This window comes from Mya arenaria, chromosome 17, assembly GCF_026914265.1.
Source record: "Mya arenaria isolate MELC-2E11 chromosome 17, ASM2691426v1".
NCBI lineage: Eukaryota > Metazoa > Mollusca > Bivalvia > Myida > Myidae > Mya > Mya arenaria.
In genome coordinates, this window is record NC_069138.1 from 43,882,890 (window position 1) to 43,897,607 (window position 14,718).

General features: G+C 38.5%; 1 protein-coding gene across 1 annotated transcript; it reads left to right on the forward strand.

Moving 5' to 3' along the window:
* Positions 1-1,165: 1,165 nt before the first annotated feature.
* Positions 1,166-8,098, forward strand: LOC128223517 (collagen alpha-1(X) chain-like). Its single transcript, XM_052932794.1, has 2 exons — positions 1,166-1,562; positions 7,675-8,098. Exons 1-2 carry the CDS (start codon positions 1,166-1,168, stop codon positions 8,076-8,078), a joined length of 801 nt encoding a protein of 266 aa, XP_052788754.1. The 3' UTR covers positions 8,079-8,098.
* The last annotated feature ends 6,620 nt before the right edge of the window (positions 8,099-14,718 follow it).

Consider the following 14,718-nt stretch of genomic DNA (forward strand, 5'->3'; position numbering starts at 1 on the left):
AAATCTGCCTGTGCTATCTTGGGCGAACTGGAGTTATATCAAATGTAAAGTGTTGCTGCTTTAAACTAGGTGTATTGGGCTGAATTGTAATGTCATGTACATGCTATGATTTTGGACTGTGTCCAATAAAAGGAAATTCCAAACCAGCATGTTTAAAGGGACAACGAGTAATCAGAACAATCATCAAATGCCATAAAATGGATTGGTAGAAATCAATAAAATTTGACCAAATAAAATCGAACAGCATCCCTCACGGTTCTAAGGATGTAAGTCAAGAGGTTGTCGACCTTGGTAGAAGTACATTTAATTTAAACAGAAGAAACTAAACATAAGGTCAAACTACATCTCTCACCGTTGTATATATTCTTTTCTTATGATGTAAGACCCCGGTAGAGGTAGATACAATTTGAACAGATAAATCAAACAATATGCCAAACTTCATTACTCACAGTTAAATCGTTGCTCTTCTAGGGATGTAAGACCTTGATAGAGGTAGATACAATTTGAACGAAGGAAACCAAAAAAAGAAATAGGGCAAACACTTGTTCGCACCATATTGCAATTATATCGAATCCCTTTTTAAGGATGAGTAAAGTAAAGTAGATGGGAAATTTTGTACGAAAAGGTCTTTTATATCTTCTCGAATCCTGTACAACAAATATTTGATTGAGATTCTGCGTACCAAATACTAACAAATATGATTGTTAATTGTTTAATATTTGATTAATATCTGGACACTAGAAGGTATTCACCATTTTATGATTGTCGTCGAATGACTTGTTATACAAAAAGGTTCCTTTGTAATTACAACAATTTGGGTCTTAGAAATACAGAAAATTAGAAAATTAGCCAGAAAAGCATCAAATAAAATGTTGTCTTGTTTTTATTCACATTTCCTTTTAAGAAATATTATTATTTTAAGATTTCACAAGTATTAATTGGTTTGATTAAGCTATTGTCTAATGCAAAAAAATAAAATAATAGTTACATTAAGTTCTCACAAAATGATAATACGTCTGGTTTTAATTCATTTTCGAATGTATAACGTGTAACACTTTTACTGGTACTTTAACTTATAAAATGATCTATAAGAGGCTAAGAGCAAACCTGTTTGCAAGCTACGATTCGTTGCTACAACAATCCGGAAATAAATTTTACCCTAAAAATGTATCTCTGCAAACGTGTCCGGGAATTATTTGCCGTACTTCTCGTCATTGAATATTCACTGTGTGACGAGAATGAACCGAGATGTTACAGCCGGTTTGACTACGACGAGAAAATGTTGGAAAAAATGGTGAAAACTGAAATCAAGATGGAAGAAATTCTCGCTAAATTAGAAGTGCTGGAAAAAAGACAAACCAACGTTGAAACTGAGGTGGACAATTCCGTAAAGGAAACACACGGTCTGGCAAAAAAACACGACGATTTGAAAACCGAACTGGACAATTCAAAGGCTGCCGTGGAAACATTCGAAAACATGACAAAATCTGATATTGACGGTCTGCGCAAATCAATCGAGATGAAAGTTCAGCGTCTAGACGCTATGTTCACAAATAGTACAGGTATTGAACAAAGGAAATCGTTTGTTAAGAGCAAACTGAGTTTTGATAATTCTAAATTAAAAATACTCTTGTTAATATGATTTTAATACTAAAACACTATTTATTATATCTATTAGCAATGTTTATTCTGCAACTCAAATATGCAAAAACATATAACAATGTTATCGAACAGTTTTAACTTGCCGGCTTTCCATATAAACAGTACACCCGAAATATAAGCAGCAACTCAAACATTGTTTTACAAAAGATAAATCATAAAACAAGAGCAAATCGAAAAACAAACTACAACATCTAATTATAAGCACAAACGTATCTTGAATTTTCCAGCCTAAAATTTATTTATTAATAACATATTGTTTGTTTGTTTTATGAAAGAAGTCATAATGATGTTTGTTCATGATATTCCATTTAATCATTCGATTATATTAAGGGCTCATCAAATGTTTGATCTGATTTATTCGGATATTCCTTATAATTTATGAATTCACAAATCATGACTAGATAATCACTTACTGCTATCTTATCTAGTATACCTGTTATTATATACCTGTTCAAGTGGAATTCGCAAACCATAACTAGATTAGGGTTTACAGCATGAAAAGATGGCAGTTCTTAAGACTGTTTAAAGTCATATGAAATTAATATTTCCAAAAATCTTTCACGACCATAATCATTACAAGCAATTCAATTCACAAAACCTCATTTCATACGTCAGAGGCATTGTGCCGACACATACATTCCGTTTATTGTGTAACGGTCCGCTGTAGGCGGGTGTGCGTTAACAGTATAACATTCCGTTATAGACGGAGGTACGTTCATAGTATGTTTACTTGGTTGGTAATATGCAAATTAGCAAAGCTGTGAATTGAGATTAACTGTATATAAAAACCAGTGGACCCCTTTGGTGTCGAGCATGCATTTCGTAGAAGGGATATGTTGCGTCTTTGGTCTCGCACGTTACAATTGTAAACCCAGAGTACAAGGCTATTCCGTATATCGTGAAATACCTTGTACAAAGGACATTCCGTATATACTGTTCCCACGTATACAAGGGGCACTCCACCCATACAATACCCACGTGTACTGTACCCATATTCACAAGGGGTATTCCACATATACTGAACCAACATTCACAAGGGTAATTTCACATATACTGTACCCACATGTTCCAGGGGCAATTCACACATACAGTACCCACGTGTACAAGGGGCAATACGAATATGCTGTACCCACATGTACAAGGGGCATTCAACATACATTGTACCCACATGTACAAGGGAAATTCCATATATAATGTCGAAGGGAAAATACACATATACTGTACCCACGTGAACAAGGGGCATTCCACATATACTGTACCCACATGTACAAGGGGCATTCCACATATACTGTACCTACGTTTACAAGGGGCATTCCACATATACTGTACCAACGTGTACAAGGGGCATTCCACATATACTGTACCCACGTGTACAAGGGGCATTCCACTTATACTGTACCCACGTGTACAAGGGGCATTCCACATATACTGTACCCACGTGTACAAGGGGCATTCCACATATACTGTACCCACGTGTACAAGGGGCATTCCACATATACTGTACCCACGTGTACAAGGGGCATTCCACATATACCGTACCCACGTGTACAAGGGGCAATCCACATACACTGTACCCACGTGTACAAGGGGCATTCCACATACACTGTACCCACGTGTACAAGGGGCATTCCACATATACTGTACCCACGTGTACAAGGGGCATTCCACATATACTGTACCCACGTGTACAAGGGGCATTCCACATATACTGTACCCACATGAACAAGGGGCATTCAACATATACTGTACCCACTTGAACAAGGGGCATTCCACATATACTGTACCCACATGAACAAGGGGCATTCCACATATACTGTACCCACGTGTACAAGGGGCATTCCACATTTACTGTATCCACGTGTACAAGGGGCATTCCACATATACTGTACCCACGTGTACAAGGGACATTCCACATATACTGTACCCACGTGTACAAGGGGCATTCCACATATACTGTACCCACGTGTACAAGGGGCATTCCACATATACTGTACCCACGTGTACAAGGGGCATTCCACATATACTGTACCCACGTGTACAAGGGGCAATCCACATATACTGTACCCACGTGTACAAGGGGCAATCCACATATACTGTACCCACGTGTACAAGGAGCATTCCACATATAACGTACCCACGTGTACAAGGGGCATTCCACATATAATGTACCCACATGTACAAGGGGTATTCCACATATAATGTACCCACGTGTACAAGGGGCATTCCACATATAATGTACCCACATGTACAAGGGGTATTCCACATATAATGTACCCACGTGTACAAGGGGCAATCCACATATACTGTACCCACATGTACAATTAGCATTCCACATATAATGTACCCACGTGTACAAGGGGCATTCCACATATAATGTACCCACATGTACAAGGGGTATTCCACATATAATGTACCCACGTGTACAAGGGGCATTCCACATATAATGTACCCACGTGTACAAGGGGCAATCCACATATACTGTACCCACGTGTACAAGGGGCAATCCACATATACTGTACCCACGTGTACAAGGGGCAATCCACATATACTGTACCCACGTGTACAAGGGGCATTCCACATATACTGTACCCACCTGTACAAGGGGCACTCCGTATGTACTGTACCCACATGTACAAGGGGCACTCCGTATGTACTGTACCCACATGTACAAGGGGCACTCCGAATGTACTGTACCCACATGTACAAGGGGCACTCCGTATGTACTGTACCCACATGTACAAGGGGCACTCCGTATGTACTGTACCCACATGTACAAGGGGTACTCCGTATGTACTGTACCCACATGTACAAGGGGCACTCCGTATGTACTGTACCCACATGTACAAGGGGTACTCCGTATGTACTGTACCCACATGTACAAGGGGCACTCCGTATGTACTGTACCCACATGTACAAGGGGCACTCCGAATGTACTGTACCCACATGTACAAGGGGCACTCCGAATGTACTGTACCCACATGTACAAGGGGTACTCCGTATGTACTGTACCCACATGTACAAGGGGTACTCCGTATGTACTGTACCCACATGTACAAGGGGTACTCCGTATGTACTGTACCCACATGTACAAGGGGCACTCCGTATGTACTGTACCCACATGTACTAGGGGCACTCCGTATTTACTGTACCCATATGTACAAGGGGCTCTCCGTATGGACTGTACCCACATGTACAAGGGGCTCTCCGTATGTACTGTACCCACATGCACAAGGGTCACTCCGTATGTACTGTACCCACATGTACAAGGGGCACTCCGTATGTACTGTACCCACATGTACAAGGGGCACTCCGTATGTACTGTACCCACATGTACAAGGGGCACTCCGTATGTACTGTACCCACATGTACAAGGGGCACTCCGTATGTACTGTACCCACATGTACAAGGGGCACTCCGTAGGTACTGTTCCCACATGTACAAGGGACACTCCTTATGGACTGTACCCACATGTACAAGGGACACTTCTTATGTACTGTTCCCACATGTACAAAGGGCTCTCTGTATGTACAGTACCCAAATGTACAAGGGGAACTCCGTATGTACTGTACCCAAATGTACAAGGGGCACTCCGAATGTACTGTACCCAAAATGTACAAGGGGAACTCCGTATGTACTGTACCCAAATGTACAAGGGGCACTCCGTATGTACTGTACCCACATGTACAAGGGGCACTCCGTATGGACTGTACCCACATGTACAAGGGGCTCTCCGTATGTACTGTACCCACATGCACAAGGGTCACTCCGTATGGACTGTACCCACATGTACAAAGGGCACTTTATATGTACTGTACCCACATGTACAAGGGTCACTCCGTATGTACTGTACCCACATGTACAAGGGGCACTCCGTATGTACTGTACCCACATGTACAAGGGGTACTCCGTATGTACTGTACCCACATGTACAAGGGGCACTCCGTAGGTACTGTTCCCACATGTACAAGGGACACTCCTTATGGACTGTACCCACATGTACAAGGGACACTTCTTATGTACTGTTCCCACATGTACAAAGGGCTCTCCGTATGTACAGTACCCACATGTACAAAGGGCACTCCGTATGTACTGTACCCAAATGTACAAGGGGCACTCCGAATGTACTGTACCCACATGTACAAGGGGCACTCCGAATGTACTGTACCCACATGTACAAGGGGCACTCCGAATGTACTGTACCCACATGTACAAGGGGCACTCCGTATGTACTGTACCCACATGTACAAGGGGCACTCCGAATGTACTGTACCCACATGTACAAGGGGCACTCCGAATGTACTGTACCCACATGTACAAGGGGCACTCCGAATGTACTGTACCCACATGTACAAGGGGCACTCCGAATGTACTGTACCCACATGTACAAGGGGCACTCCGTATGTACTGTACCCACATGTACAAGGGGCACTCCGTATGTACAGTACCCACATGTACAAGGGGCACTCCGTATGTACTGTACCCACATGTACAAGGGGCACTCCGTATTTACTGTTCCCACATGTACAAGGGGCACTCCGTATGTACTGTACCCACATGTACAAGGGGAACTCCGTATGTACTGTACCCACATGTACAAGGGGCACTCCGTATTTACTGTTCCCATATGTACAAGTGGGCACTCCGTATGTACTGTACCCAAATGTACAAGGGGCACTCCGTATGTACTGTACCCACATGTACAAGGGGCACTCCGAATGTACTGTACCCACATGTACAAGGGGCACTCCGAATGTACTGTACCCACATGTACAAAGGGCACTCCGTATGTACAATACCCACATGTACAAAGGGCACTCCGAATGTACTGTACCCACATGTACAAGGGGCACTCCGTATGTACAATACCCACATGTACAAGGGGAACTCCGTATGTACTGTACCCACATGTACAAGGGGCACTCCGTATGTACTGTACCCACATGTACAGGGGGCATTTAGTATGTATTGTATCCACATCACATGTAAAGGTTTCATTCCGAATGTGTTGAGGACAAGAGTCAATCCGTATTTGTAATACCTACATGTTCGAGAGCACTTCGAATAAAGTGAACTTGGTACTTGTTGGTGCAGTGTATACGCAATACTCACTTCCCGATAAAGCTACATTGAAAAGAAAATCATTAAAGTAAATAAAACAAAAACACTTGAATCACCAATATTGAAAATTAAGAATATGCTTTCGTGACTATAACTGGAACACTTATACTCAGGTATCGAAATGTTTTTTTTCAAGGTATGTGCTTTCATCATCTTAAAGTAGGCAAATTTCACCTGAGACAAGGTCGTTAAACATACTATGGTTACTTTAAAAAAGTCATTTTTAGGTATATGCCATTTTGATAACTTTATTTCAGGACCATCTTTGAAATTCATTTATAGGAATATCGGGGTGCAAAATTTTCGCTCCTATTAAACGAAAAACAACAAATCGATTACAAATTATTATCTACGTTCGAAAATAGCCTGTGTATATGCTCTTTATCTTAGCGTATATTCAATAGAAAAAAAAACACTGTCATATATTTTAATGCATTTAAAAGAATAACATTTTGACCTAAACTTGTCTTAGTATGACCAGAATACAACCATTGGATGGGACCTACACACATCCTTAACGTACGAGAGTTTGTTTACTTTTAAGATGAAATGTCAAATATAGCAAGAGTTGTGAATATATGATTGTAATATTTTTAAATATTTAAATATATTAACATCAGGTGCAAACGAGTTTAATTATCTAAAGCCAGTACACAAGAACTTAATTATTTAAAACCAATGCACACAAATTTTATTATTTTAAGCCAGCGCACTCGAGCTTAATTATTAAAAAAACAGTATACACGAGCTGCTTTCAATGCCATTACATACTGACTTTACTATGATAAAGTGGATAAACATGCTTTGAGAATACACTGCAAGTGTTTTCTAAAGTTTTGTAATATGTAACAACAAACTGAAAAATAGTACGACTATTGTTCTGTATAATTTCAGAGAGTAAGCTTCAAGCACCCATAGCCTTCTTTGCCAGAGTTTCGTCAAGCTTCACATCATCCAGGGGCCAGACGATAGTGTTCGACTCCGTGGTCACAGACGTTGGCGGCGGCTACAACCCGGAGACAGGTGTGTTCACCGCCCCGGCCGAAGGTCTCTATGTCTTCTCCATCACTGTCATGGTTCAAATGTCCTCGTCGGGGTCTTCAGCTTATTTTTCTTTAAAGAAGAACGACATTCCTGTTATGTGGCTTTATGCAAACGACAAGGACAGTGTTTACGAGACGCCTTCGGGAACTGGCCTTCTCTTTCTCCAGGTTGGAGACACAGTTCGTCTTACAACTCAAAATAGTGGACGGCATATTTATGGCTCATACTCTTTCTTCTCTGGTTTCAAGATGTAGTTGTTTAGAAACATACATTTTGCGCATTTATGGCTTATACACGGTCTTCTCTGGTTTCAAGATGTAGTTGTTTAGAAACATACATTGTGAGCATTGTAGTGCTATCATATATAAACTACGTCATACAAGAATAATATTGAAACTAGTTGTGTAATTGCAGTCAGGAACAAAGTGTAAACCTGAGACCCTATTGTAACTGAAAAGCAAATACGACTTATGAATACAACATTTGAGATTGTGTCGGTGCCTATTTGGTTGTTCAATAAAATGAAAACTATTTTGATTGAAACCATTGAGATGTTCATTTTGTTTTCAGATACCGCATGTGAAAACTGTTGTATCATATATTTAATCTGAAAGCTGAAGACATGATTTTAAAATTGTTCTACTCGAAACTCATTTAAACACAAGGCAGCGAAATGAGTTTAAAGTGTTGTGTTTTTCAGGGCTTCTATTACTGTAAAATGGATGCATTTGATAAAATAAACATTAGAAGATTATTTAAATAATAATTTTATTTTATATAAAACAGTAATTGAATTCTTCCTCTTAAAACGTTTTTATGACATTAGTACGAACACATTCTTTCTCAAAATTAAATTTTGTTTAAAAACTTAGCTCAATCAAAGTGTACTGGATATGATCCGCGAGTGAAGATATAGTTGACCACAGTTCCATCCCTGCTACAGACGAAATGTACTGATCTAATTTTTAAGTTCTGAGTGTGTTTTATCATCATATATAAAATAAATTTTATGTCTGAACTAATCACAGACGTTATACTAATTTTCAGAAGTTATTTATTTGATTAAATGAAAACAGAAGCGTATGGGACTTTAAAAGTATGCATAACAGCCCCATTAAAAGGAAATGAATAGGCAATGAAACACATTTTGTTGTTGATTTTGTTGGAGTAGAATTAAGGGTTTCAGCTGACAAGTCTCAATAATGAAAACGTAGCCGGGGTAATTTTTGAGTACGTGGTAAAGTAGGGTAAAGAGGCCTCAACCCCATTTAAAATCGTTTCCAAAGTAATTTATATTCATTTCAAAGCACTTTCTACTATTTTTATGCAAATGCATAGGCAAAAAAACAATCTTTAAAATTGTACAGTAGTCTCAAGCTCTCTCCTAATTTCAGGACTAATCCTGAACTGTGAATTATAGAATATACACTATTTAATCATACATATGACCAATAATACATTTTGACGAACCGGAATGGCTTGCTAATGTTAACTAACTAAAAAACCGGGATGGACCTGCATGTTGACCAAATTATGTAATATACAGCTACATATGATAGCCACAGTGACATTTCCATCCTATTTACTGCTTAAGTCTTTAAAACCGTTGATCTACATTCATGGCCAGGGCGAGGGTCGTTTTCAGAAGACCTTCAGATCACCCGTACTATCATTCCGAATGCTTTTATTGAATCATTGTTTTTGGGGTATAAATGTGGGCCCATTAAACAATGTTGAACATGACTTAACATCATTCATCCTTTTAATGGCCAATAACCAATATATTACAAACTTCACATTACATTATTGCAAGAAAGTATGATACAATATGAAACTTTGAAAGCATTTATGGGGTGGCTATAACAATTATGATATATACACAAAAGTTAAACATATATTGCAGAGGAAACTTCTGTTTTTCATTTAATGAACATATATTAGCTTATATTGCCTCGAAATCGGTCAATTTGAACGTATGATGCAGATAAAGTGTGCAGAATTCTGGTGGCCATCATGTATCATTGCTGTTGATGAATAAAAGACCATCATGTATCCTGGCCAGAGATGTATGACAGACCAGCTGCCAAGAATGCTGTAACTGCTCCTATCCCTGCCACTGTAAAACAAATGAATACGTTACTAATATTAATATCAGATTGGTGTTAATGTTAATTTATCAAAAGTCGACCATATTTACTGCTTCTTTATATAAAAGTTCAATCATTAGAAAAAAACCCACTATTTTCCTATATGCTTCAGTATATCTTTCGGAGTCGCACAATTATGCCCTTACCCTGTGCTTGAGTCAAAACTGAGCCTATTTTTCAGCCGAAGAGAGGCAAATCTGCACACTTATCAAAGCCAGAGTTATGGACCTTACAGCACATAAACCTATTATCAATATCTGTTTTAAGTAATGACAAAGGTTAAATATTTGAAGGACAAAGACACCAATTTTATTACGATTCCTGGTCAGGGATGTGATTGATCTGGCAGCTGAAGGGCTGAAATGGGGGTTAAAGGAGGTAAAACACCATACCACAACAGCAAAACTGGTCTTTAATAAGCCTTTTTGAATGCTTTATTTAGAATGTTTTAGAATTCTCTATTTATGCCATTTATAGTATATTAAGATTAACAAGATTCTCAACAAATTGGAGAGAAACTTACCAAGGATTATGTTATACTATGTTCTACCATCTGGAACATTCTCATATAAGGGCGAACTTTTCTGTCCTTTGGTCTTTGGGAACATTTTAGATTTCCTTAAAATATTAATACAAAAATATTTATTTTATTTTTTACAAGTAATAGATTATTTCTAAAATCTTTGATTTAATTAAATTATCCTGTGGGGATTTCACTTCAAGTTTTTTGTTGGAGTTATCCTGAAAGTGTTTTTGGATTTAAATAGTATTCATATATAGTGTGTTCAAAATTACAGTGAATATAAATCTGTGGCTAAAAAATACTTAACAAGCAAAATCTTAAACTTTTAGACATGATTCTTTACTCTAGGTAAAAGTAATTACACATTCACTTTGCTTTTTGTTGTCCGTCCGGTATTGAGTTTGATATTCGTAGCAATATGACCCAGTAAATAAACTACTAAACAATAAATCGAGTATATATCACACCTGCCATACCTTTTCCCTACAAGTATGGAAACCAACACTTACTCATGTAGTATTTCATTCCCGGGGCACCGTTTGAGTTGTCTCCCTTTACCTCTCCTGACTCTGTCTGCGTGACAACCAGCTGGATGCAGTCCTCCTCGGCTGTAACAGTATACAAGCCGTGACAGAGATGAAACAGGATAGAAGATGTATTAAGTAGAACTGTGACATATTTCAAAACTAATTCATTCTACCATGAATCTACTGACAGTCAAAAACCCTGAGGTCAAAATAAGCAAAACCCCACAAAACCTGCATTGAAAATTGCTATCTGAACTTGCTCAAGTAATGCAATTTATTTATAATAGCTTGTTCATAGACGAAGTTTAGGTTTCCAGATTTGTTCATCGAAATTTCTAATGGTATTTACCAACATGCATCTTTAAGTATGTGTTCGTGGCATGGAGTATGTCACTTACTTGGTGGTTGGTCATGCAAGAAGTCAGGGTCATCCTCATCCAGCCTAAGGTCGAGAAGTTCCCTGACAAGACCTTTAATCTCAGATGCTTTCTCATCTAGAAACATGTAGTCACATGAGCTGTAGACTGGTGCCGGCAGAGGGAAAAACACCCGCATCGGTGTGCTGTACACCTCGTGGCTTTCTGTACTGAAACTTGAGCTGTTGAAGATGTGTACTCATTTGAAGGAAAACCCTGCCTCTGAGTGCTGTTACCTCGTGGCTTTCTTTAATAGAACTTTGGCAGTTAAAACCTGGTACTTACTAGAGAGAAAACACCCGCCTTTGTGTGTTGTATACCATGTGCCTTTCGGTACTATAACATGGGCAGATGAAGTACCCGGCAGAGGGAAAACCCTCGCCCCGGAAAGTACCTCGTGGCTTTCTGTTATTGAACATTGGCAGCTGAAGACTGGTAGTCGATAGAATAAAAAACACCCGCCTCGGTGTACTGTTTACTCCGTACTGTGTGTAAACATGGACATGATAGCAAACAGCTTAACAATGATATTCGACCAGTAACCAGTAATATTTCTTAGTGAAGTTCAAAGGCAAGAAGGGCATAAGGACGGACAAAGACACAACAGTATGACGCTCCCGAAATCTTTGGTTCGGCGAGGTTTAACAAGCAAAAGTGCATGCATTAAAAAATTAAAACATTTAATATATATGCTCTAATATCAGCTATTTTGGTATGACGTGGTATATTTATGTTTTATAAAGTCAGAAGATGTCCCAATTCGAAAGACACCGACATTGGAAAGAAATCTAAAAAAATAACTCTAGACAAAAAAGTGTTAAGGTTTTACAACATTATTGGAGGAGGTAGAGCTGTCAACCTCCAGGCATGGCTGTCAAATAACGCAGATCTAACAATAGGCAAACACAAACCTCACAGAGCTGTTTACTTCTTGACAAATGATAAATTCACTGTAAGACATTATTCACTATAATGATCCTGACAAACGGAAATGGAACTGACACCGACCTTAGAAATACGTTAATAACCAATTTTAACATAAGTCACCCAATTAAGTCACTTGTCTGACAGTAATTTGTTTATGACCTTCTTACACAAGCTGATTTCTATATACACCATCATTGCTTCATTTTCAATAAGCTTGGTTGCTTCCCTAGCGCTTTCCGTATTTCACAACCATAGGTTATGTGTAAAACAGTGGGATTCCCTAACATGACCTAGTGCACATACCGCACCAAAATGTCAATCCTGGAAGATGCATATAATTAGGAATAATAGGTCCTCATGAATAACAAAAAGCAGAACTCATGATGCAAAGCAAAATGAATCACTGCACCTTTTTCATTTGTAGCCTTCATACACAAAGAGTATGTAAACATACTATACTTACCTACATCCTCCTCCACAACTTTGAAACGTCCGAAAGCAGCTCACAACTGGACAGCACACTACAAGCAATGTCCGTACGTATTGACTGCATGTACAAAACATACATACCAGTCACCAAATGCCAGGCTGTTGGTACCATCGCATTATAAATATTCAAGAGGACAGTAATGATCTTTAGTAAATGGAAATTCATGTATTTTACTCCATCATAATGGTAATTTCAAATATATAAATATATTCAGATACAAACAGATATGTTCTATGCCATTATCCGTATATTTTAATAAAGTATAATCATTCGTGACTCTTTATTATCCATAAAGACTATGCCGATGTTTCCCGATACTTCACAATAAGTGTTGAAGCCGCCAACATATGTGACCAAGATAACTCATTCCGCCAATGTTTTGTAAATCGCCGCCGATGGTAGCCCAAGTCATGACATTGAGAGCAAGCCTTTATTCATAAAACAATGGGCTAAACATATAGCCAACCTGGCCACATCAGCGGGTTTTCGAGTATTGTAAGATGCTGTCACCGGTTGATATTCAGTTTCAAATGTGTCTTATGCCACTTGGGTTCTTAAAGTGTTTGTTTCCAAAATGTCTTTACATGAATTGAGCCTCAGGCTTGAGCAGGAGCACCAAGCTTGAAGGAACCTGAAGCAATAATCGGCCCTCGTGACCTTGATCTAATAGAAAAAATCGAAATATTCGTTTCAGTGCATGTTTAGGGCATTTGTTTTCGTCTAACTAGACATACAAAAAAACAAAACTGTTTTACCAATCTTTAATTTATCACTAATTAGTAATTATTGATAAATTAAAGATTGGTAAAACTGTTTTTTGTATGTCTATTTAGACGAAAAACAAATGTAATTACTTAATGTAGCGGGGTTGCAATCTTGCCCCGAGACAGTGTGTTAAAGTCTTTGTCTAAAACTGTTTTGTCATGAACGTTCCGCCCAAGATTAATTGGGGTGTAATACAAATTGTAATATGGTTATCTTGGGCGAATATTATTATCGAGCATGTCAGTTTAATATGCCTGTGTTATCTTGGGCGGACTGGAGTTTTATCAAATGTAAAGTGTTGTTGCTTGATAATTGGTGTACATGTATATGTTATGATTTTGGACTTTGTCCAAAGAAATGAAATTCAAAATCAGCATGTTTAAAGGGACAACGGGTAACCAGAACAATCATAAAATATTATAAAAATGGAATCAATAAATTTTGACCAAATAAAATCAAACAAGTCAAACAGCATCCCTCACGGTTGTAAGTAAAGAGGTCGTCAACCTTGGTAAAAGTACATTCAATTCAAACAGAAGAAATTAAACATAAGGTCAAACTACATCTCTCACCGTTGTATATATTCTTTTTCTAAGGATGTAAGTACCCGGTAGAGGTAGGTACGATTTGAACAAATATCAAACAATATGCCAAACTTCATCACTCACAGTTAAATCGTTGCTCTTCTAGGGATGTGGTCCTTGGTAGTTACAATTTGAACAAGGAAATCAAAAAAGCAATAGGGCCAACACTTTTTCGCACCATATTACAATTGTATCGAATTCCTTTTTAAGGATAAGTAAAGTAAAGTAGCTGGGACATTTTGTACGAAAACGCCTTTAATATATACCAGAATCCTGTGTAACAAATATTTGATTGAGAGTTTGCGTACCCAATAATGACAAATATGATTGATGATTGTTTGGGTACCGCGTTTGACCCCGTCCGCTAATAAATACCCCCATTACCCCTTCCAAATCCAGCAACAGTCTGGAGTCCACCTAAACCAAAGCTCTTTTGTTCTTTTAATGTTTTCTTAATAGAACAACGAAACCGGTCGGATGGTAGGGTTTCGTTAACGTAGGTGTTTCAGATTGGA